The following is a 25,714-nucleotide window of genomic DNA, read 5'->3' as shown; positions in this document are numbered from 1 at the left end:
TTGTTTCCCCTATCATCAGCATCTGTTTTAGTTTTGCCAGGACCAAATCGTTTTGCACCCACTGTCTGATATTGTCAGTGCTGACCAGAGGGTGTCCAGAAAATTTGAAACTAAAACTGACTCTTCCAGTGGCAGTACCATGGGTGGTGTATCTGCCCGTCCGAGGTAACTGAAGGCATTTACATTTGCTACTTGGCCTTCCGGATGGTGTGAGCTGGATTGGGAGTCCCGCATGGTGTACTGCATGTCCGGTGCCAGGGTGCAGGACATCTCTGACTGACTTGAAAGGATATTGGACCGAGAGCAAGAGAATCCAGTTGTTGTTGTCCACATTGTTTGTGCCAATGTAGGTAAGGCTAGGAAAGAGGACCTATTTGGGGATATCAAGCACTAGGAAGGAATTTGAAGAACAGGTCCTCAAAGGTCATTATCTCTGGATTACTGCCCGAGCCACGTGCTAATTGGCATAGGGGTAAGAAAATTAGGGAAGTAAACATATGGCTAAGAGATTGGTGTGGGAAAGAGGGATTCCATTTCATGGGACATTGGCATCAGTTTTGGAAGTGGGGCAATCTGTACCGATGGGACAGTCTCCACCTGAACCAACCTGGAACAAGTGTTCTGGGAAAAAGGATAAATAGGGTGGTCAGTAGGACTTTAAACTTGAGAGTCGGGGAAAGGGAAAGCAACAGGGAGTATGGAGTCAAGTAGAAACATAAGCAGCAGGTTAGAATTTTTGCAGGGTTTAAATTCAAGGCAGACTAGGAATGAGGAGAAAGTGAGGTCTGCAGATGCTGGAGATCAAAGTTGAAACTTTATTGCTGGAACAGCACAGCAGGTCAGGCAGCATCCAGGGAACAGGAGATTCGACGTTTCGGGCACAGGCCCTTCTTCAGGAATGAGCAGAGAGTGTTCAGCAGGAGAAGATAAAAGGTAGGGAGGAGGGACTTGGAGGAGGGGCGTTGGAAATGTGATAGGTGGAAAGAGGTCAAGGTGAGGGTGATAGGTCGGAGTAGGATGGAGGCGGAGAGGTCAAGAAGAAGACTGCAGGTCAGGAAGGCGGTGCCGGGCTGGAGGGATTCGGCTGAGACAAGGTGGGGGGAGGGGGGATGAAGAAACTGGTGAAGTCCAAGTTCATCCCCTGTGGTTGGAGGGTTCCCAGTCGGAAGATAAGACGCTCCTCCTCCGACTGTCGCGTTGTTGTGGTTTGGCGGTGGATGAGTCCAATGACCTGCATATCCTCGGTGGAGTGGGAGGGGGAGTTGAAATGCTGTGCTACAGGGTGGTTGGGTTGGTTCGTCCGGGTGGCCCAGAGGTGCTCTCTGAATCGCTCCGCAAGTAGGCGGCCTGTCTCCCCAATATAGAGGAGGCCACACCGGCTGCAGCGGATGCAGTAGATGATGTGGGTGGAGGTGCAGGTGAATCTGTGGCGGATATGGAAGTTTCCTTTGGGGCCTTGGAGGGAGGTGAGGGGGGAGGTGTGGGCGCAAGTGTTGCACCTCCTGCGGTTGCAAGGGAAGGTGCCGGGAGTGGAGGTTGGGTCGGTGGGGGGTGTGGATCTGACAAGGGAGTCGCGGAGGGAATGAAGCAAAAAGGAAGGAAACTTAGGATATATTACTAGGGGTTATGGAAATCATGAGGATAAGAAAATTAGCATTAAGGTGCTTTACCTGAATGCTCGTAGTATTCGTAACAAAGTAGATGAATTAATAGCACAAATCATCGTGAATGATGATGATATGGTAGGCATCACAGAGACATGGTTGCAGAGGGTTCAGGACTGGCAGTGACACATCCAAGGATTTACAACTTATTGAAAAGACAGGGAGGTGGGCAGAGGGGGCAGGGTTGTCTTGTTAGTTAAGAATGAAATTAATTCTATGGCACTGAATGACATAGGGTCAGATGATGTGGAATCTGTGTGGGTGGAGTTGAGGAACCACAAAGGCAAAAAACAAAACCATAATGGGAGTTATGTACAGTCCTCCTAACAGTGGTCACGACCATGAAATAGATAGGGCATGTCAGAAGGTCATGGTGATCATGGTGGATTTGACTGCGTGAATAATGTTGCTGGTGGATCCAAAGAAAGGGAATTCATGGAATGCTTACAGGATGGCTTTTTGGAACAGCATGTGATAGAGCCAATAAGGGAGCAGGCTATTCTGGATTTAGTGCTAGTTAACGAGCCAGACTTTATAAAAGTTCTTAAAGTAAGGGAACACCAGGAGTCAGCGATCGTAACATGGTTCAAAGAGAGAAGGCAAAATCGGATGTAAAGATGTTAACGTTAAATAAGGGTAATTGCAGATGCATGAGACAGGAACTGACGAAAATCTACTGGAAGCAGAGCCTAGTGGGGAAGACAGTAGAGCAACACTGGCAGGAGTTTCTGGATGTAATTGAGGACACAATACAGAGGTTCATCCCAAAGAAAAGAAAGACTATTTGGGGACGTGGCGACTCAGAAGTCAGGAAAAGTATCATAGAAAAAGAGAGAGTGTATAAAGTGGCCAAGAGCACTGGGAAATCAGAAAATTGGGAAGACTACAAAAACGAACAGAGGATAACAAAGAGAGAAATAAGGAAGGAGAGGATCAAATATGAAGGTAAGCCAGTCAGTAATATTAGAAATGACAGTAATAGTTTCTTTCAATACATAAGAAACAAACGAGAAGCAAAAGTAGAAATTGAGCCGCTCCAAACTGATGCAGGAAGGCTAGTGATGGGAGATAAAGAAATAGCTGAAGAACTTAATAAATACCTTGTGTCAGTCTTTACAGTGGAAGACTTGTGGGCGGCATGGTGGCACAGTGGTTAGCACAGCTGCCTCACAGCGCCAGAGACCCGGGTTCAATTCCCGCCACATTCTCCCCATGTCTGTGTGGGCTTCCTCCGGATGCTCCGGTTTCCTCCCACAGTCCAAAAATGTGCAGGTTAGGTGAATCGGCCATGCTAAATTCCACCTAGTGTTAGGTGAAGGGGTAAATGTAGGGGAATGGGTCTGGGTGGATTGCTCTTCGGAGGGTCAGTGTGGACTTGTTGGGCCGAAGAGCCTGTTTCCACACTGTAAGTAATCTAATCTAAGGAGTAATATCCCAACAATTAAGGAGAGTCAAGGGGCAGAATTGAGTATGGTAGCCATTACAAAAGAGGAAATGCTAGAAAAGTTAAAAGGTCTAAAAATAGATAAATCTGACCTGGATGGGCTACATCCTAGCGTTCTGAGGGAGGTGGCTGAAGTAGACGAGGTGTTGGTTGTAATCTTTCAAAAATCACCAGAGTCAGGGAAAGTCCCAGATGATTGGAAAATCACTGTTGTAACCCCCTTGTTCAAGAAAGGATCAAGACAAAAGATGGAAAATGAGAGGCTGATTAGCCTAACCTCGGTTGTAGGTACAATTCTAAAATCCAACGTTAAAGATGAGATTCCTAAGTTCTTGGAAGTACAGGGTCGGATTAGAACAAGTCAGCATGGATTTAATAAGGGGAGGTTATGTCTGGTAAACCTGTTAGAATTCTTTGAAGAGATAACAAGTAGGTTTGACCAGGGAAACCCAGTGGATGTTGTCTACCTTGACTTGCAAAAAGCCTTTGATAAGGCTGCTGAGTAAGGTGAGGGCCCATGGTGTTCGAGGTGAGCTACTGGCATGGATTGAGGATTGGCTGTCTGACAGAAGGCAGAGAGTCGGGATAAAAGGTTCTTTTTCGAATTGGCAGCTGGTGATAAGTGGTGTACCGCAGGGTTCAGTGTTGGGGCCGCAGCCGTTCACTTTATATATTAATGAGCTGGATGAAGGGACAGGGGGCATTCTGACGAAGTTCGCCGATGATATGAAGTTAGGCAGACAGGCAGGTAGTTCTGAGGAGGTGGAGAGGTTGTGGAAAGATTTAGACAGTTTAGGAGAGTGGTCCAAGAAATGGCGGCTGAAATTCCATGTGAGCAAATGTGAGGTCTTGCACTTTAATAAAAAAGAACACAGGTATGGCCTATTTTCTAAATGGTGAGAAAATTCATGAAGCCAAAGTACAAAGGGATTTGGGAGTGCTAGTCCAGGATTCTCTCAAGGTTGACTTGCAGGTTGAGTCTGTGGTTAACAAAGCAAATGTAATGTTGTCCTTTACCTCGAGAGGGTTGGAATGTAAAAGCAGCGATGTGCTGCTGAGACTTTATAAAGCTCTGGTTAGACCCTATTTAGAATACTGTGTCCTGTTTTGGGCCCCACACCCCAGGAAGAACATACTAGCACTGGAGCGTGTCCAGTAGAGATTCTCACGGATGAATCCTAGAATGGTACGCCTAACATACGATGAATGGCTGAGGATCCTGGGATTGTATTCATTAGAGTTTAGAAACTTGAGGGGAGATCTAATAGAAACTTACAAAATAATGCATGAAAGTGTGGACACTGGGAAAATGTTCCTGTTAGGCAGGGATACCAGGACCCATGGGCACAGCCTTGGAATTAGAGGGGGTCAATTTAGAATGGAAATGAGACATTTCTTCAGCCAGAGAGTGGTGGGCCTGTGGAATCCATTGCCATGGAGTGCAGTGGAGGCCAGGACATTAAATGTCTTCAAGGCAGAGATTGATAAGTTCTTAATCTCGCAAGGAATTAAGGGATACTGGGAGAGTGCAGGTAAATGGAATTGAAATGCCCATCAGCTATGATTGAATGGCGGAGTGGACTCAATGGACCGTATGGCCCAACTTCCACTCCTATTTCTTATGGTCTTATGCTATTCCAACTTGTAATTGTATGCATTTAAAGTGAGAACCCACTGTTGAATTTGACCTGAACTTGTGAGTGGCTTGGTTTTATCCTCTTCAGGTAGCCCTAGCAGGGGTTTGTTACTATTACTGTTACTATTACAGGTTTACATCTATAAATGTATTGGTCGAACTTCCTTCTCTATCTGGGTGTTTTTGCACTCTGTATCAACCAAACGTGTGGGAAGCATATGTTCCTTTCCATTGGACCATCTGTGAGCCAACACTACCCTGCTATCATGCGGGGAGACATCAGTTGTCAGCATTAGATCTCGCTTGGGATCATAATGTGCCAACACCTTAGATGATAGCTGCTCCTTCACTTCCCTAAAGGCTATGTCTAGGCTATGAGACCATTTCCAAGTCTGATCCTTTCTCAATAGCAAATGTAAGGTTGACAGGATGGAGGCCAAGTTAAATGTGAACCTCCGTAATAATTCATCAGCCCAGGAAAGACCTAAGCTCCAGTACAGAAGTGAGAGCCAGCGCAACTTTGACCCTCATTTTATCTTCCAATGGATATAACCTGTTCTTGTTGACTCTGTGTAGCCCAAGTAGGTCATTGGGGTGCCTGGAACATACATGTTTCCCTTCTAAGGTGTATAACCACCTTGGAGAAACATCAAAGGTCTATGTCCAAGCTCTCTTAGTGCTCCTTATTGGTCTTCCCTAATATTAGCAAATCATCCAGATAAGTGGCAATTGGGTAGACCTTGTAAAATATTCTCCATCATCTGCTGAAAAATAGCACAGGCTGATGATACCCCAAATGGCAATCTCGTTTATTGATACAGACCCACATGAGTATTAATTATAGCATAACTTGGGGAATCCTCATCTAATGCACTGAGTACCTGCACTTAGACACACACGCACATAACCAGGCTGCTGTAGTGCTGAAAATAAGCATAACTGTTGTATAGCGGTAGTATGGGGGGGAAAGTCCCCACAAAGGTGGGCTGACTCATCAGATGTCACATTTGGTATGATTGGTGCTGCCCATTCCACAAACCATTCGGGCAGGAGGGTAGAGAACTGCACTGGCTTGATGATTCCTATGCTTTCCAGCCTTCTGATTTCTGCCTGTACTTTTGCCTGTAAGGTAAATGGCACAGGTCGGGCCTTGGAGAATCGTGGATTGCTTCCTGGTCAACATGCAAGGTGGTCTTGGCTCCTTCCTGAACCCCCATCTACCGAGTATTTAATTAGGGCTTCACTCAGGCAACCATTTTCTAACAAAAATGTTGAGCCAATCTAGGTGAATCTTTCTCAACCAATTTTGCTCCATCAGGCCTGGGCACGAATCTTTTTACGACAATCAGTGGTAACTGAACTAACTACTTCTCATGAGACCAGAACCGAAATGGTACCTTTAACCTGTATAGGTTCCCCAGTATAGGTTCTGAGTCTAGCCAAGCTCAAGTACAGAGCAAATTCTGCTAAAGATGGGTTCTGCAATCACTGATGCAGCCCACGCCAGTTTCAACCTCTATTAGAACCTGGTGACCATTTAATCAGAGGTTTTATTTGATTGGTTCTGACTTGGTTGTTGCTAAGCAATTTAACATTTCAAGCCAGATATAGGTGGGCTTTCCAGACAGTATGCTCACCTGGATACCAGCCTATGAGTTCTCTTACTCAATTCTGGCCTAGTGGGACTCTCTTGCTTTTTCGAGTCAGCATATTGGCAGCAATTACAATGGTTTGCCAGCCCAGATCCTGAAAAAGATGTTAACTGTATGGCCGAGGGTTGGCTTTGTTTTGGGGCTTAGCTATGAGCTGACTTAGAGTCCCTCTGTTCATATATCCTGAGTGAGGCTCTGCAATTGCCTTCACTCGAGTGGTGTTTCCCCCAAGCTCAGCTGGATTGGTGAAGGTGACCTCTTCCAATGGCATACATTGGAACTGATATGCTCCAATTGCTGAATTTTCTAATGAAAAAGTCAGTTGTCGTGCCTGTTGTAAATCTAGTCGGGCTTCAGCTAGTTAGCGCTTTTGCATGGTTATATCATTAATCCCACATACCAAATGGTCTCTCAGCATCTCATTAAGTGTTTGCTAAAGTCACTTGTCTTTGCCAGTCATCTTAACCTCAAAGATCCCAACATGGATTTCCCGGGTCCTTGAACTGCCAAGTAAAATTGATAGCATCTCCGAATTGGAGGAGGCTTGAGGTCGTAATTCTCCTTAACTAAATCTGTCAAGTCTTGAAAGGTTTTAATGTCTGGTGCCTCAGGAAATGTTAAGCTCCGAATAACCAAAGAAGTTGCAGGACCACAAGCTGTCAGGAAAATTACTTGTTGCTTTTCATTTGCCCCAGTGGGAAAAAAATGCATTCTTTCCACATACTGGGCCCAGTCCTCAATAGGATCAAATGACTCCAGCTTCCCAAATAACAGCAAGATGCCAGAAATGTTTACCAAACTCAAAGACAACTGTTGCGAGCGAATTTCTTCAGAAGTGTATTTTATCTCTCACGAGCCCTGAAATAATTCCACAGGGGTCAGTATCCTGTCACCAAGTCACCCTTTATTTACACATTCGTAGTACTTGACACGAGTCCTGCTTCCTCAGAGCCAGCTCTGAACAAACAGAACCTCTGACATGCCTGTTTATCTGTCAGCCAAGGCTCCCTGATTGTACCAGGTTAATAGCCCCAATCAGGGAACTCCTATTCTATGAAGGCTACCTGGCTGACCTCATTGCAATCATTAGGGAGGCAAAGGCAAATTTTTAAGGCACAACGACCATAAAACCAGCAATTGTTTGGAGGGATATTGGTCGGGTTCTGGCAGGTCGGACTAGATTAGGTTGGGATATCTGGTCGGCATTGACGGGACCGAAGGGTCTGTTTCCATGCTGTTCATCTCTATGACTTGTGCTATAAAGAAGCTTCCAATAAACCATTCTCTTTCTATGAATGTCAAAAAGAATATAACTTTTATGTATGGACAAATGATGGAAAACTGGTCTAGAGCAGCAAATTGAATTATTTTTCAGCACGGAGACTTGATAATACTGGTCATGGGTAGACAAGAATGCATTGCATTTCTTTTGTACAATGAAAATTGATAGCATAATTTCACTGTTTAATTTTTGTGCATTGAAAAAACATGGTTGGTAGGGGGTGACAGTACCATTGCGATAATGTCACAGGACTTGTAATCTAAGATAATGTTCAAGGGACATCAGTAAAAATCCTATTATGGCAAATGGTAAAATCTAAATTTGCTTAGTAAATCTGGAATTCAAGTCTTGCTCTACAATTTAGTTCAATTTTGTTCTGTCTAACCATTTCCAGGCATTAACTCCATCATGATAAAGTTTAATGGTTAGTAGTTACTCACCGATACCAAACTCGCATTAATCATGCATTACTATTAATGCTGACTACAAGCCAGGCTGTCTGACTGTGGAGAACTTCATATCCAAACCTGATCTGTCATTACCTGGTCCCCATTTATCAAACAAATTGCATATCTTCTCTAATTTATGACTCATTAACTATTTGGAAGTACAGACATTTTAGACATATCTGGTGTCAATTTGGGCACAAAAGATTTCCCAAATAGAAATTAAATAATCCGATTACCTGAAAGGCTCACATGACATGTGTTATGGGTGGAAACCGGTTCGGGGCAGGGATAGTAGTTAATCATCTTGGTCCAGATATTGTGGTGTGAGGTTAACTTGATCAAGTAGCTGCACTTATTCTGCCTGATATACTCATGTATTTGTATGTTTTTGATCAAAATGTTTAGGAATATTCCTGTACTTCAGACTTTTTTACCAAAGTGCAATGGAATCTTGTATGACTTGCTGAGCAAGTAATTAGGGTGTAGGTTTAACATCTAAAAGAGAACACTTCCAACATACAGGACATCCTCATTACTGTGGTAAATATACATATTCAAGTCTGTGACATGGTCAGAATCCATGACTTTCTGTTTGAGAAAGAGAGAATGTTGCCAGCTGAAATTGCATGCATATTTATGAAAACCTAATTCATATCCCTTTCTCTAACTCTGCTATAAGTATCAAACTGCTTTTCTGGCCAAGATGCTGCATATGTTATAATTTCTGCTTTTAAATTTATTTTGTAGACGCTTATTGACATATTCCGGAATATTCGACAAACCAATATTGCAGACTTCATTGCTGGCTTGATTACCTTTGTCGTGGTTGTAATTGTAAAAGAAATCAACACTCGTTACAAAGAGAAGATTAAAGTGCCTATTCCTATTGAAGTGATTGTGGTAAGTAAATTAAATCAATCGTGAAATCATAGAGGTAGTTTCAATCAACCCCTTAGGTAAGGGTGAAATATCTGCATTTTTTTTGGCTTTTGATCTTTTTATACACACTGATACCAGATTTCATAGCAACAGACAGCTGTTTGGTACTCCACCAATGTGCCTGTTATTTGCAGAAGTGTCAACATTGAATGCCCAACAATAGAAGGGTTAATCTGATCACATAATACTGTTGTCACATGATGTTCACCCTGGGGCAGTTGGAATGAGTGTCCTATTTTTTACTTCCTCTAATCCTAGGGACTGTCACATCTGTTCTGTTCCCCACCTGCTGCTCTAATAAATTCATTAAGACCTTATGATCCAATTTGGCTTGTTACCTCACAGTGTCAGGAGAAGTTAGTGTCTATTTTCTGAACAATTTTGTTACAAGATTGAATTCAATTAGTTACGACTACACAGTTCATTGGTGTTCTGACCAACCCTATTTGTTTGTTCATAACCAGATTCCGCTGTACAGCTAAGTAGGAAACATTTATAAAGTTGCATTTTATTTTTGTAAACTTTTTTTGGCAAAAACATCGTTCCCAATGGTTAAGCAAGGCTTACACAGACAGAAATGATTTGCTTACCCAAGCCGGCAAAAAATAAAGCAGTCGTTTGCATGGATGCAGAACCTATTACAACCTCAAAACTAAAAGTACTCAATAGATAACTTTGGAACTTGTTATAAATTTGGAAATATAGTAACCATTTTGAACAGCTTGGAACCATAAATAGCAAGAAGATGATGGCTAGATAATTTGGTTATTTATTGGAAAAGTAATATTGAATAGAAGGGAGAGCGTCCCTATTCTTCAAGTAGGTACTAGAGCCTCTTTCATGAAGAGCCAAGATGACCAAATGAGGCTTGTACTCAACATCATCATCACAGGGTAGTAACACTGACAGCACAGTATTCTTTCAGTATAGCATGGGAACCTCAACATTAGTTTGTACGTTCAAGAATGCAGAATGCTTCTTGAACACCCATTGTTCTGACCTCATTCAAAGGTGTGACCATGGAGCAAGATTGACATTTTCATGTTGGCTGCCTTAATTCGAGTCATAGTTGCTGGAGTGTGCACAATTCAAACTTTGATAAATGCACATCATTTGCCTTGAGGTGTTGCTTCCACAGTTGGGGGCTGCCCCTTACATCAGTTAAATAAGTTCCACAGGACTCGATATTTCCCACCGAGATGTTAGAATTGAGCTTTAGAATTTTAATGCCGAGTGTCAATTTAGGTCCAAACCATCCATGAAAAAAACTAAGACCGCTTTCTTTTTTATTTACCTATTTTCTTAATTTACCTGTTCAGAGATTATTATAACACACCTCTGGAGGAGGTGGGACTTAAACTCGGGTTTCTCAGTTCAGGGATAAGGGACACTACCTCTGCACCATAAGAGAGCCCCTTTAAAACAGCTTTCTTTGTATGTGGTGGTAATTAACAAATCATGTTTTGTTAACAACCTAATGTTGTACACACCCAGTCACCTGTCTATTTACCCTGTATATCTCAAGCCAATTAGTTAAGCTATTGATCCAAAATCACCTGTTTAACCAGTTGCTATATTAACATCAAGGAAGGGCACATTGTTTTAGTTTTTGCTAACTATAGCTTAAAAGACTACAGAACTGGATTATTGGCAGTCATGAAGAAAGACATAGCTCAGAAACTTGAGCACTCTTGACTGCTGATCATCAGTTACAATTGGATTTTTGTGCAGAGGGAATGATAAACATTTTAACTGTAGTGTCAATCCCTCCTCTGACATTTTGTCAGATTGCTACTGTAACCCTAAGGTCAGCCCAATGAAATTTGTTTGGAAAAACGACTGGCCCCAGTTATTGCTGGTTACGGTTTCTGCAACACATTTCCACTCATTAAGCCAGTTGTGTAGTCAGGGCATGACATCCCAAAAACTGGGAATCCTGTTTCCCTGCCAATAAGTAACTGATGTAAAACAGGAGACTGTTATGCAGGTCAGAGGGTGTGTAGGAGGGAGGGAATGCTTCAAGATGGAAAAGTAGCCTGGAACCCCGAACACGGGAATTTTTTTAAATTGCAGAATTGACCATATATATCGGGAGAGGCAGGTGACTGTCTTTCACGTAGCTACAGTTGTGCAGGTGACCACTGCCCTTCTGCTAATCAAATATCTACCCAGTGATAACCCAGTAATGAGTCAGCACTGGTAGGGAAACCAATCTTGGCATAATTATCATGAGCAATGTTTTTCAGCAAGATGCATGTTTATCATGAAACTGTCATGAAGAGCCAAGGCCATTTTGAAAAAAAATCAAATAATGGCCATGGATTCTGCTGTTGTCTGGTGCGAAGATGATCTTAGGTCTCTGCAAGTGGATGGTGAAACCATGGAACCAATTCGTAACTGCCACTGAAGGGCCTGTCATTGGGATCAGTATCTCATGAAGGATGGCAGGCTGCCAACTCAGTTAGAAGATCTGTAGCTTTGGAAGCAACACTGCTAATAGTGGCTGCTGTAATGGCTGCAAACCAGATAATCTGTCTATTCACGGGCATTGCGTTTACACGAAAAACTTCTCTTATGTGCCATGCTTGGCTTTTGGAGGGATTGAACTCTCCAGTAGCTCTGCTTTCTCAACCTTGACTTTTTTCAGTTATTTCTCTCCACTCAGAGCAGCTGATGGTTCTCTGGGACATTAGTGACTTTCAAGCCTCTTGGGGCCAAGAGAACAAACATTGTGCAGTGGTTCCTTTGTAGCTTATACAGTCTACAGAAAGAAAGGTCCCCTGGGAATATACCACTGTTCACTACACGGCAGAAGGTAGTCCCAGTGCCAAAATAAATATTTGCAAGGTCACAAAATAATCCTCTGTAAGCTTACTAGTTAAATTACAATTAACTAATGTCTATCTCTGGTCAGTAGCCAGCTGTACTGTTGTCGTTCCTGCCTGTGGTAATATTCTAGGTCAGTGAGAATACATTGGGCTCTCCTCCTGATGCCTTCCACCATGTCACTTTATCATCCTCCTGATTCCCATCCTGTCTCGAGGTGACTGGTAAAGTACGACCCTAGGAATTGAGATCTTGATATAGAATAAGTTAAAGTTAGAACATGATTGGTGAACATACTGGGAGAAGTCACAATATATAAACCTGGTTGATTTTTGAACATGTATGTTTGCTTGTTCCAGACTATTATAGCTACAGGCGTCTCCTATGGTGCTAACTTGAAACAGAAGTACAATGCTGGAATTATTAATAACATTCCAACAGGGTAAGAAGATTACATTTGAATATCGGATCCTTTTTTAAAATGTCGCAATTTTTGGATTGCAGTTTAAATTTGCTGTTTGTATTCTTTGTTGCTAATGAGAGAGCTTTTGTCAGATTGAGTACAGAAGTGTTTGAATATTTTTTCATTTTGCTCTTGTGAACAGATTTTTACCGCCAGTGAGCCCAGACGTGAGCATCTTTGGTGAAGTGGGTGCATCAGCTTTTTCCATTGCTATAGTAGGATATGCTGTGGCTGTTTCAGTTGCTAAAGTATTTGGCACCAAACATGACTATCCCATTGATGGAAACCAGGTAAGAGAAAATTGGATGTAGTGTCACTTTGCTTTTGGTGCCTCAGTTATTATTAGGGAGACTCTGTGGTGCAGTGGGTAATATCCCTGCCTCTGAGCCAGCAGCTGTGGGTTTGATAATACTCGGTGTCTAACCATGGAATGTGCATTCACAATATGGCCATAAAACATGATTATTCACCTGTGAATCCTCCCAATATACCTATTGAAGGTAGTGAGAGTGGGAAGCAATCCTGCCTAGTCATCCATGGTGTGGTATGGTGCTGCTAACAGCCTCTGCTGACCTGTTCCAGGAAGGATTAGCCATGGAAACAGCAAACAAAGTGTGGCGTCACAAGATACAAGGAAAGCTCTGAGTTATATTTGAAGTTAAAATAGCTGTAGCTTGCATTGCTAACATATAATCTGTCATTAGTAAGCAAGATTCTGCTGTTTTTTGTATTTGGATGCTTGTTCTTAAAGCTTGAGCTTCACCGACGTATCCATCTTTCTCTTTTTTTATTTTTGAGTAAAGTTTAGTAATCAAAATTTGATTTCTATTATAATTGTTGTTAATTCTTACATTACTGGAGTTGGATGGAATATGAAACAATGTCCTGCCTGACAAAGTTTGGAAGTCAACATTGTTCCATTCAGTAGTTTGAGAGCTACCAATTACATTAAGACAAGTCACACCTGCTATATTGCGATATTCAGTAAAACTTAGCAAGAATTTGAAACAAGGCCAACTGTTGGGAAGTTGTTTATCCTGTCTGTTTACATATAGGTTGTGGAACAGGTGACATATTGACGTGTTCAGCTTCCTCATGTTGTTCTAGCTATTTATATTTTCAAATGAAAACATAGGTTTGAGTGACAATCATAAATTCATTTAGAGGACAGTGTTAGTTTTGAGATGAAACCATACATTTTGGTTTTGCAATAACCCAGCAGGAACTTAGTGAAAATGCCATAGGTATATTAGTTGTTTTAGCTGAGAAATATTGATCTGTTAACATAAATTTTAAGGAGTTGTAATTTTGGGATTGTTCAAGTTAAGATAAATTTTGGAGCCAGTTGTGCTTTTGAGACTAGGATGGAAGTGGCCCGAGAGCACTCCCAGTTCGCACTGTCTTTTGCTGAGACAATGGTATTCAGTTTTCTGGACTTGGATCATTTGCAATACCTGGTTGTCACCTGGCAAGATCTTGTCCTGGAATCACAAGTGAAATGACAAGAGAAGCCTGTATCCACCCTCCTTGGTGCCAGTATTATTGTCTTGCAATTGCTCGCTGCAGCAACCACCTGGGGGGAGGTACAAGTTAAACTACATGTGTTCATTTGTTTTGGGTTCCTTGCAGATTTTGCAAACCATAAGATGTCGGAGCAGAAGTTAGGCCACTCAGACTGTCAGGTCTGCTCTGCCATTCAGTGTTTCATGACTCATCTGATAATCCTCAGTTCCACTTTATCCTCACAATCCTTTATTCTCTGACTGATTTCCAACCTGCCATCTTGGCTTGAATTTAGTCAATGATCTAGCCTCAATAGCTATGTCTTTTTTTTTATTTAAAGAAAAAAATTCGGATTGACTACCTTCTGAGAGGTGGAAAAAGATCCTTCCCCATGTTAAATGGATAACTCCTTTTAATCTGAGATTAATCCCTCTGGTCCTAGACATTTTCACAAAGGGAAGCAGCCTCTCTGCATTTACTTATCAAGCCCCTAAGAATCTTGTATTTCAATAAGATATCCTTTCATTATTCTAAATTCCAGTGAGTACAAGTCCAACCTACTCAGCCCCTCCACAAAAGAAAATCCCTCCATACCCAGAATTAACCTTGTAAGCCTTGTTTGGATTGTCTCCAGTGCCAGTATATCTCCCCTTTAGATAAGGGGACCAAAACAGCTCACAGTATTCAGTCGTCTGACTAGGATTTTGTATGGATTTAACAAGATCTTGTATTTCTGTCCTCCATTCCTTTCAAAATAAATGCCAAAAGTCATGGAGTCAAAGAACGTGGAAACAGATCCTTCGGTCCAACTCATCCACACTAATCAGATGTCCTAAACTGATATAGTTCCATTTGACCCATATCCCTCTAAATACCTTCCTATTTGTGTACCCATCCAGATCCTTCTGAATGTCATAATTGTACCTGCCTCCTCCATTACTCCTGGCAGCTCATTCCATACACGCACCACCCTCTGTGTGAAAAGGTTGCCCCTCCTGGTCCCTTTTAAATCTTTCCCCTCTCACTTCAAACCTATGCTGTGTAGTTTTGGACGTCCCTACCCTAGGACAAGGAACATAGCCATTCTCTCTATCCAAGCCCCTCTCATGATTTTATAAATCTCTATAAGGTCACCCCTCAGCCTCTGACGCTTCAGGGGGAAACAACCCCGGCCTATTCAGCCATTGCTCAGCATTTATTGTCCAACTATAGCTGGTCTTCAGAAGGAGGTCGTGAGGTGCTTTCTTAAACTGCTGCTATCATTTGGTGTAGTTACAGCCACAATACCATTAGGAAGGGAATTCTAGTCCATTTGCCTTCCCTATTACCTACTGAATTTGGACATTTAGTTTTTTGTGATTCATGAACAAGGATTCCCAATCCCTTTATGCTGCAGTTTTCTGCTGAATTATTTTAAATAATATTCAGCTCTTCTATTCTTACTGCCAAAGCGCATATCCTCATGTTTTCCCATGTTATGTTCCGTTGCTGAGTTTTTACCCATTTATTTAACTTGTTTGTAATCCTCTGCAGACTCTGTGTCATCTTCATTACTTGCTTTCCCTTGTCACGTGCTAATTTGGCAATAATACATTCACTTCTGTCATACAAGTCATTAATATATATTATAAATAATTTCACCCACCACGAGGCACTTCCTAGTTACAGGCAGATATCCTGCCTCCTTTTATGCCAATTCTGTTTGCTAATAGTTATCTAGTTGGGGCAGGCAATGGCCTAGTGGTATTATCACTATACTGTTGACCGAGGTAATATTCTGGGGACCCAGGTTCGAATCCTGCCACAGCAGATGAAGTAAGAGTCTAATGATGACTGTGAATCCACTTCCAATTATCGGAAAAACCCACCTGGTTCACTAATGTTCTTTAGGGAAGGAATCTGCCATCCTTGCCCAGTCTGGCATACATGTGACTCCAGACCCACAGTAATCTGGTTGATTCTTAACTGCCCTCTAGGCATTAAATGCTGGCTTGGCCCTTATCCTGTGGATAATTTTTTTTTTAAAATCTAATTCTCTCTCCATACCCAAGACCATGGGCTGTTATCTTGTGAAGTAGCATTACAGATGGCACTCTTTATTATACTCGTTTTGGAAATCCAAATATATTACAGACAAACCTCGATTATCCGGAAGATCACAACGTCCCAATACTTGGCTAAACTGTGTTACCCAGCATTTGATTATGTGACAAAATACTCCCCACCCATCTCGTTCGGATAATCAAGGCTCCTCTGTATATCTGCTATTTCTTCTTTGTCCATTCTGCTTATTACCTCCTCAACCCTCCAGTCTCTGGAGCATCTTGGCAGAGATTTGACCTGCAGTATTGTTGAGTACACCTCCAATTTTGGAAATCTTTTTTATTGACAGTATCTTCCATGTAAAGCAGTTCATCTTATTTATGCAGTTATTTTTTTCTCTCTTCCTGTTGGTCCAAAACGTTTGTGTTTTCTCATGGATCTCATGTAATGGAAAGGATATACCAGGTATAACAACAGAGATTAGAATCTGTCCATACCCCCTTGAGTGCTACAGATGTGAAGGTGACTGAGTTAAAGAATTATTTTTAAATATTCCAAATTGAATATAACTGAACAGTTGTTTACAGTGTAAATTGACAATCTACATTCATAGAAGAAAAATCTGCTTAATCGTATTCAAAATGTCACTGAGTTTTATCAAAGTAGCAAGTTATATGATAGTTCACTTGCTGTGAACAATCATTTGCATGTTTATTTATACAATTGTGCAATCTTCCAGGAATTCATTGCTCTCGGAATTTCGAATATTTTTGGTGGCTGTTTCTCAAGCTTTTTGGCAGGCACTGCTCTGTCCCGTACAGCAGTACAGGAAAGCACTGGCGGCAAAACTCAGGTAAAGAATGAACAAAGATTACATGTGTGTTTATGCTCAGTCACCAAATCTCATGGCCATGTTGTGTCACTCTTGCAACTGAGTGACTTGTTAGGCCAGTTCACCACATAATGGAATAAATAAAGAACAAACGTAGCAAGCACAAGAAGCTTTACAGAAGCCATTTGATAATAAACCAAGTTCTACACCTGTTAGCAAAATTGAATGGCATGAAATTAAAGGAGTATCGGGAGCATGGGTATGAAATTGGTTGAGGAAGTAGTGTAAAGAGGAGTGGCAGTTGCTTGGATGTAAACGATATACATAGTGATGTAATAAATTAAATACTGTATTCAAAGCCCATAGACTCCCACAGCTACCTTGACTACATTTCTTCACACACTGCCTACTGAAAAAGACTCCATTCCCTTCTACCAGGTTCTCGATCTGTTCTGGCAATGTCTTCCAAATTAGCACTTTGTTTCCTTGATCCTGGATTCCCAACCGCTACGGATGACATAGCCTCCATTGTGCCTGGTCTGATTTTTGCACACTTCTGCTCTCATCCTTCCCCTTTCTCCCTGGATAGCTTTCCCTTTGTGCAACCTTCTACCCCCAACAACTGTTCGAATTGATGAAACAGCATCCACTGTTTTGCCAGCTCCAGCATGAAACCTCTTCCTCCAGCCCTTCCTTTCAGCATTCCTACAGGCTGTTCCTTCTGTGATACCCTGAGTCACTCTTGCCTTCCCTGTGACATTTTTCTGTGCAAGTGCTGGAAACTTAGCACCTATCTTTTTGCCTCTTCCTTTCCCACCATCCAAGGTCCCAAAGACTACATCCAGGTGATTTATTTGTACTGCTATCAATTGTATATGTGCATGACATGGTGGCCTCTGCATTGAAGAGGCCAAATGTTGTTTCAGTGACTGCTTTGTGGCACTCAGTCTTTGCACAGGCAAGAGGAAGTGGGAGATATAATTTTAATTCTGCACCTTTCTCCCACTCTGACCTTTCTATCTATGCCTACAAAAGTGTTCCACAAGCTCAAAGCACACCACCTCATCTTTGGTCTTGGCAATAGACCCAATTCAACAACCCCTACCTGCATTTTGTTCTTTTTTCTTTATCCCCTCATTTTGATTCAGATGATTGCTTTTCAGCTTTGCAGAACCCATCTTTGTTTATTTGCTATATCTGTTACTACACTTTTTGGCTTTTGTGTCATTAAATATTTAGTTGATCTCTCCCATCTTCTATCCTATCAAAGACCTATTTTATTCCTCCTTGACTTTCCTCCCTGCCTTCCTACTGGCCTAGAACTCTGGCATGCCCATCCTCCTCCTTCAGTAATGATGAACGGTTGTCAACCTGCAATGTTAACCATGTTTCTGTCCAGCCTAGCCTGCTGAGTGCTTCCAGCATTTGTTGTTTTCCAGCATTTACAGTATCTTTCTTTTTGCGTTAGATGTTGTGCTAAGTTTTTTATAAAACACTAGTTAGAACCCAGCTGGAATATTGTTCCAATTCTAGACACTGTGTACTTGGAGAAGGATAACATGGCCTTGGAGCAAGAAAGGAAACTTATCAGTAAGGTATCTGAGATGTGGGCTTTCATTTACATGAAAGGAGAAGAGAGGTACAATGGCTCAGGGTCCTGGGTTTGATTCCACTCTCGCCAACTGTCTATGTGGAGTTTGCATTTTCTCCCCAAGTCTGTGTAAGTTTCCTCTGGGTACTCTGGTTTCCTCCCACAGTCCAAAGATGTTCAAGTTAGGTGGATTGGCCATGCTAAATTGCCCATACTGTTCAGGGATGTGCAGGCTAGGTGGGTTTGCAATGGGAAATGTGGGGTTTACAGGGATAGGGTAAGTGGGGTGGGTCTGGGTGGGATGATCAGTGCAGACTTGATGGGCTGAATGGTTTCATTCCATGCTGTAGAGATGCTGTGACTCTAAGAAGCTGAGGTAGCTCTCCATTGGGGCATTGATAGATACATTCAAAAACATGAAAGATATCGATAGAGTAGGTAAGAGAAAACTATTTCCACTGGAAGAACACTTCGTAACCAGGGTCAACAGTAGTTCGTAGAAGAGCCAGAGGAAAAGAGAGAAGAAATTATTTTCTGCAGTGAGTATAATGCATTGGCTGAAAAGATGCTGGAAGCAAATAACTTAACATTCAAAAGAGAAGTGGCTAAGGTGCTTGAAGCAGAAAGTCTTTGCAGGATTATGGGGAACAGCAGGGGAATGGGATTGCCTGTCAAAGTCATCTTTGACTGCTGTCTGCTGAACAGTTGTGTGTGTTGTATTGTGCAGATTCAGTGAAAGGGCTCAATAACTTTCCTGACTGTTCCCATCAAATCCCTTGTGATTTTTAATTGACTACGCAATGAACCTTGTGAAGACATTGGAAAAGTTCTTAAATGTAGCATCACATCACAAACCTTTTTTTTTAAACTATTGCACTGTAATAAAAATTTTATGTGTTAGCATTGATAACTTTGCTTATATTTTCACAGATTGCTGGACTTCTAACGGCAGTAATTGTGATGATTGCCATCCTCATTGTTGGAAAACTACTTGAACCTCTGCAGAAGGTAATGTTATTATTTCAAAGCATGCTATGTATCGAACCATCAGGCTAATTCAGCAAAGGGGACATTACTATATTTTGGGTGTGTATCTCTCTGAATTGGGCTGATGGCCTAATTTCAGAAGCTATAAATTCAGCATTGTTAAGGTTTAGTGTGATTTCCAAATACACCTTGTGAGAGACCGAAAGCATATTTAGTGCCATTTCTTAATTCAATCCTCATATTCCCACCCCACCCATTTTCTCAAATCCCTCCTGATTCCAATTCATGTTGTTCCTACAGTGTAGCCTATAGTGGTTCACTATTGGTATTGCAGTCATTTGAATGACTTCGAATCATAGAATCCCTACAGTGTGGAAGCAGGCCATTTGGCGTAGAGTCCACACAGATCCTCCAAAGAGCATCCCACTGAGACCTAGCCCCCTACCCTATCCTTGTAACCTTGCATTTCCCATGGCTGATCCACCTAGCCTGGACATCTCTCGACCAAAATGGGGCAATTTAGCATGGCCAATCTATCTAACCTGCACACCTTTGGACCATGGGAAGAAACTAATGCAACCAGAGGAAACCCACACAGACACAGGGAGAATGTGCAGATTCCACACCGACTGTCACCCACAGTGGGAATCAAATCCAGGTCCCTGGCGCTACAAGTCTGCAGTGGTAACCACTGAGCCACTTTGTCGCCCACTGGTCACTAACATTTGCTTTTCTTTTGCCTTTTTGTCCAAGCTGCAGACAAAGTCCACCACAAGCACTGCTCTGTTGCAATTATGAAGATGACCACAGCATTGAATGTCTGTGTGATCCTTTCATAACACCGTTGGAATGTTTTGCCAAAGTGCTCTGCTGCATTGCACATTTGGCAGAAGCTTTGTTTACCTGGGAGCAGGTCTTATTATTCATTCTTTTAAATTTTAAAAAACAGCTTCTGGGACCACAGCATTAACTGATAGTTAGCACCAACTAAATTCCTGGCATTTGGCCTTTACCTCAGGAGGGTGAGAATACAAAGAGATTGAAGTTATGTTCCAGTTGTTCCGAGCTCTGCTTGGACTACATTCTGGATATTGCACTTCAAGGATACGTTAGCCATGGAAGGGGTGTGGCAAATATACCCAAGAACTGAATTATGAGGAACAGGTTGCATAGACTAGATGTGTATTCCCTCTAACATAGAAGACTTAACTGATGATCAAATTGAGGTGTTAGTTTTGCATGTTCCAAACTGAGAGTTTGCTAGATGTATTTGTTTAGTCAAGGATTATGGAACCATGACAGACAAATGTAGTTAAGATGCAGGTCAGTCATTTTGTTGCTGAATGGTGAAAAACAGTTAAGGGCTGAATGGTTTACTCTTGTTTCTGTATTATCGGATAGCAATGACCCTGACATCATTACACACACACAACTCTATTGCGTAAGTGGAGAGGAAAGTGTTCAATTCTGTTACTGCCAGATGATCTTTGACCACAAGATCTGAATCATGACAGTGAATATCTAACAACTGGGACTTGCCTACACTTTGGTGTGATGGACTAGAGCACCATTGGAGCAGGCAGATTCAACAAGTGGTGTCTGGGGGACAAGGAGACAGCCCTCATTAAATACCCTCTTGACAAACTGGAACAGACCAAAGGCTTGTGAGTTGAACAGGATGCTTAAGCAGTTATTCCACTACTTGGACAAATTGGACATTCATGAGCTGTAACTAGCCAACATGTCCAAAATCATTACACAATTACTGCTTGTTTCAGAAATGTCATCAGCGAGATATAATCAAGAGGGATAGAATTGAGCAGTAGCAACAGACAAGCAGAAGAAAGAAATGGTTGAATGTGTTTTGTAATCGGGAAAGCTCGACAATTAACCTAAAATTTCTCCTGCATTCCTGCATGTATGCTCCTAACATTGAGTATCATTTGATTGCCTAGCAACATGCTTTGTATTACAAACTACCCTATATGATCTGAAACTGAATATGTCCTTCTCAAATACTTGATATTACAGTGAAAGAAAGTACAAGAATGTTTGTTCCCTGCTTTGTGTTTTCTTAATATTTTGCATTAGTAATTGTTATGTAAGAGCATCTTTTTCTTGGTGATGTCTTAGTGAGTAAAATGAGGTGGTGATCTTCTATGACTCAGGCCCTATATTTCTCATCCAGTTCTCTGCCTTTATGAAATGGGGTGGGCAGGGTTTGGCACTGCACTCACTCAATATTTTTCAGTCCATATATCTTTTGCTATGATCTGGCTAGCACGAATCCTTCAGAATGAGCAGGGAAAAAAAACATTCACATTGAAAGATGTGGAGTTGCTATGGCATTTCTCACAACCTGATGAGTTAGACTCCAGTATGGAATGGAAAGCTCTGTCCATTGAAGTCTCGCCCCTTATCATTTGCAACCACAGCTTTAGATCTCTGACTTCTGATAAAATCTCCGAGGCTGGGAAATTTGCTCTCTTTTCCATAGAAGAATGTAACTTTCTACATTCTTTATCGAATTGTACACTCGCAGATTCTACAACACACACCATCGAGAATATTCTGAAAGGACATAGGATTGAACAAAATGCCTTTGGTCTTGCACTGACTCTCTTCCATCGATCAAGCAGCAACCGACGAGCAGGAGAATTGATGTTTCGGGATCCTGATGATCCGGGCTTATGCCTGAAACGACAATTCTCCTGCTCCTCTGATGCTACCTGACGTGCTATGCTTTTCCAGCACCACACTTTTTGACTCTGAGTCTCCAGTATCTGCAGTCCTCACTTTCTCATCTCTTCCATTGATGGTTCGTGTCAAATATAAAATCCTGACCCTCCATGGATGTGTGTGGTGGTGAGAGAGCTAGGAAAGATGGGGCAGAATTCCAGGACTTCTTTGCTGTGAGTTCCATTTGTTGCTCTTCCCTCTTCCCCTGTGCTGTATCCTTCATGAGGTAATTCCCTCAACCACCTCACACTAATGAGCTGTAAGGTTTATTTCCAGACATTTCATTACCCTAGTAGGTAACATCTTCAGTGGGCCTCAGGCGAAGCAATGCTGAAAATTCCTGCGTTCTATTTATATGTTTGGGTTTCTTTGGGTTGGTGATGTTATTTCCCGTGGTGAAATCACTTCCTGTTCCTTTTCTCAGGGCGTGGTAGGTGTGGTCTAACTCGATGTGTTTGTTGATAGAGTTCCTGTTGAAATGCCATGCTTCTAGGAATTCTCGTGTATGTCTTTGTTTGGTGTGTCCTATGATGGATGTGTTGTCACAGTCGAAGTGGTGTCCTTCCTCATCCGTATGTGACGATACTAGTGAGAGAGGGTCATGTCTTTTCGTGGCTAGTTGATGTTCATGTATCCTGGTAGCTAGTTTTCTGTCTGTTTGTCCAATGTAGTGTTTGTTACAGTTCTTGTACGGTATTTTGTAAATAACATTAGTTTTGCTCGTCTGTATAGGGTCTTTCAAGTTCATTAGCTGCTGTTTTAGTGTGTTGGTGGGTTTGTGGGCAACCATGATGCCAAGGGGCCTGAGTAGTCTGGCAGTCATTTCCAAGATGTCTTTGATATAGGGGAGAGTGGCTAAGGTTTCTGGACGTGTTTTGTCTGCTTGTCTGGGTTTGTTGCTGAGAAATCAGCGGACTGTGTTCATTGGGTACACAATTCTTTTTGAATACGCGGTATAGGTGATTTTTCTCTGCTCTGCGTAGTTCGTGCCGCAGTGTGCATTGGCTCATTGGAATAATGTTCTGATGCAGCTTCATTTGGGATGATTGCTTCTGTAGTTCAATATTTGGTCCGTATGTGTTGGTTTCCTGTAGAGGTTTCCTCAGCAAGCAAACCTACATCCAAAACCTCAACCTGAGCTACAAATCTTCTCAACTCCCTAACCTCATACCAATCTCCACAAGTGAAATGCTCAGTACTTATCTGATGATATGTAATGGCTGCTGCTAAGAACCAACTTTACAATAGTGTTTTTTTTGCGTTGAAAATGGATTCTTAAAAATGAACTCCAGGAATGGGTAGATTGCCTAATGAGGAAAGGTGAGACCAACTAGGCCTGTCTCTTTTGGAGTTTAGTAGAATCAGAGCTGACTTCATTGAGACATGAGGTCCTGAGGGGACTTGACCAGTGGAAAAGATGTTCCCTTTTGTGGGCGAATCTAGAGTGAGGGGTCATTGTTTAAACATAAGGGGTCACCCATTTAAGATCGATGCAAGAAGATCTGAGGATTGAGTGTCTTTAGAATTCCCTTCCTCAAAAAGTAGCAGATGCTTTTCTTTACAAGGCAGCAGTTGATATATTGTTTATTACCAGGGGAATGAAAGATTATCAGGGGTATGTAGGAATATAGAGTTGAGGTTAAAATCTAATCAGCCAGGATCTTATTGAATGGTGGAGCAGGCCCCAAGTGCACAGTGGCTTGTTTATCCTTGTTTGTATGAAGTTTCTCCTGAGAAAACCTGCCCCCTGCAAATCACAGTGTCTTTTGACTTTATTAGTGAGTACACCTGGGATTTAGTCAAATTAAATGGCAAACATAAGAGTGGACTCAAAGAGCCTGCTTTCGCATTCAGTAGGTTCATGGCTGATCCGATTGTGGTCTCCAATCCACTTTGCTGTCCATCCAGCTTGAACTAAACTCTTGAACTCACCTTGCAGAATCTGAAGTCAGCCAGCCCCTCGTGCTGGTCTCTCAATTCTACCACCAGTTTAGGCAGGATCACTGAAATCAGCATTATATTTGTAACTGGATTGGTGAGAATTAATTAACACAAAAGAATGGATTGGATTTTCATATTGATAATTATTTATTTCCATTGTTATGGTGCAGTACATCACCATACAGGAATGGTGCGTCTAAATAAAGACAATTATCATGGTTCAGCTGGATAGCTTAGTGTTATGAAATGCTCAAGCAGAATACCTTTAATGCATTCTTTTCAACTAATTCCTCAGGCTGTTTTGGGAGCAATTGTCATTGCCAATCTGAAAGGAATGTTCTGGCAAACCTTTGATGTTCCAGTGTTGTGGAGACAAAACAAAGTTGATTGTGTAAGTGTTTAATGAATATACAACTTGTAAAATATACAGCTTGTTTAAAAAACACACGAGCGTCATATTCATTTTAAAAATGTAACGGTTCTGATATGTCAGATGTATTTTACTTATCTTTTAACTGGAGAAGACCTTTGTAGAGATTCTCCTTGCCAGGATATCACGTGTAAGGAACATTCTATTTTCTTTGATTTGTCCCATTTATTTCAATGAAGTTTTATGTGAATAGTGATTTGCATGTGGTATTTTACTTGTGCAGATTGCATCCAAGCAATAAAAACTAGTAAATTTGCAATAATATTTTGAAATGTTATTCAGTGCAGTATATTTCATGGAAGTGTTGTGCAGTAGAATGGATCTTGTGTATTATTTATGTTGAACGTTACTGTAATTCTAAAATGACTGCAAGATTTATGGTGTACTGTTGTCAAATAAAGTTTCAAAAACCAAGCCTGTACTTCAAGAAAAGGATGTTCTTCAACTCATTCTTTTGCTTTTCTGTAGCTGATCTGGGTTGTGACATGGATTGCATCTATCCTTCTCGGACTAGATTTGGGGCTTTTAGTTGGTGTGTGCTTTGAGCTTCTAACTGTTGTACTTCGAACTCAGTTGTAAGTATTTGTGTAGCATTTTATTAGAATGATGCACTACTTAGTTTATAATTTTTCTGTGTGTAATCTTCATCTATTTAATATGATGTTCATTTTCTAGCCCTGTTAGTACTGCTTTAGGAAATGTACCAAGCACTGACATTTACAAGAACTTAAAGAAATATAAAAATGTAAGAACACTTTAAATTTGTTTTTAAGAAGATGTTCCAAAATCTAATGCAAACTTTACAAACACTAATGAAATATATATATATATTTTCTGCATATTCCATAGCTTGTTGAACCACCAGGAGTGAAGATCTTCAAATTTTCATCTCCTTTATATTTTGGAAGTGTTGATTTTTTTAAGGAGAAAGTGATTTCTGCTGTGAGTAAATCCACAATTCTGCATGTACAATAGCTACTAAATTGAAGGATCAACGTTTATTTAAAAAAAAAGGAGATTCAATGAATGCAATTGTTTCAGGTTGGATTTAATCCAGTTCGAGTGTTTAATAAACGCACCAAAGCATTGAAGAAGATTCAGAAACTTATAAAGAAGGGTCAGTTAAAAACGACAAAGGTAAGTCACACTCTAAGTGCTGTAATTATGTAGCTACGAAACAGTTCAGTTAGCTAAAGCTCGTGTTCAGTGTAACTTTAAATATTGCTTTCCATCTCCCGCTTTCAGTGACATTGTTGGCCATGCCATCTCTCTTTATTGCCTCTCCTCTGGAAA

The 25,714-nt window shown here is 41.4% G+C and overlaps 1 protein-coding gene across 5 annotated transcripts in view; it reads left to right on the top strand.

Annotated features, from left to right (window-relative positions):
* Positions 1-25,714, top strand: part of slc26a4 (solute carrier family 26 member 4) — a 65,319-nt gene that overhangs the window by 19,129 nt on the left and 20,476 nt on the right. For all 5 annotated transcript variants that reach the window (XM_043713675.2, XM_043713679.2, XM_043713676.2 and 2 more), the window contains exons 7-16: positions 8,875-9,027; positions 12,252-12,334; positions 12,498-12,645; positions 16,641-16,754; positions 19,255-19,332; positions 24,287-24,382; positions 24,890-24,996; positions 25,097-25,166; positions 25,271-25,363; positions 25,463-25,558. In XM_043713675.2, the coding sequence (XP_043569610.1) occupies positions 8,875-9,027; positions 12,252-12,334; positions 12,498-12,645; positions 16,641-16,754; positions 19,255-19,332; positions 24,287-24,382; positions 24,890-24,996; positions 25,097-25,166; positions 25,271-25,363; positions 25,463-25,558 (1,038 nt within the window). The remainder of the gene's footprint in view (positions 1-8,874; positions 9,028-12,251; positions 12,335-12,497; positions 12,646-16,640; positions 16,755-19,254; positions 19,333-24,286; positions 24,383-24,889; positions 24,997-25,096; positions 25,167-25,270; positions 25,364-25,462; positions 25,559-25,714) is intronic.

The sequence above is a fragment of the Chiloscyllium plagiosum genome, unplaced genomic scaffold, assembly GCF_037043375.1.
Source record: "Chiloscyllium plagiosum isolate Xiang-an unplaced genomic scaffold, Cpla_swu_hap1 HiC_scaffold_23, whole genome shotgun sequence".
NCBI classification, from domain to species: domain Eukaryota; kingdom Metazoa; phylum Chordata; class Chondrichthyes; order Orectolobiformes; family Hemiscylliidae; genus Chiloscyllium; species Chiloscyllium plagiosum.
Note: the sequence above shows the minus strand (reverse complement) of the source record. Positions and strands in the feature narration are given on the sequence as shown.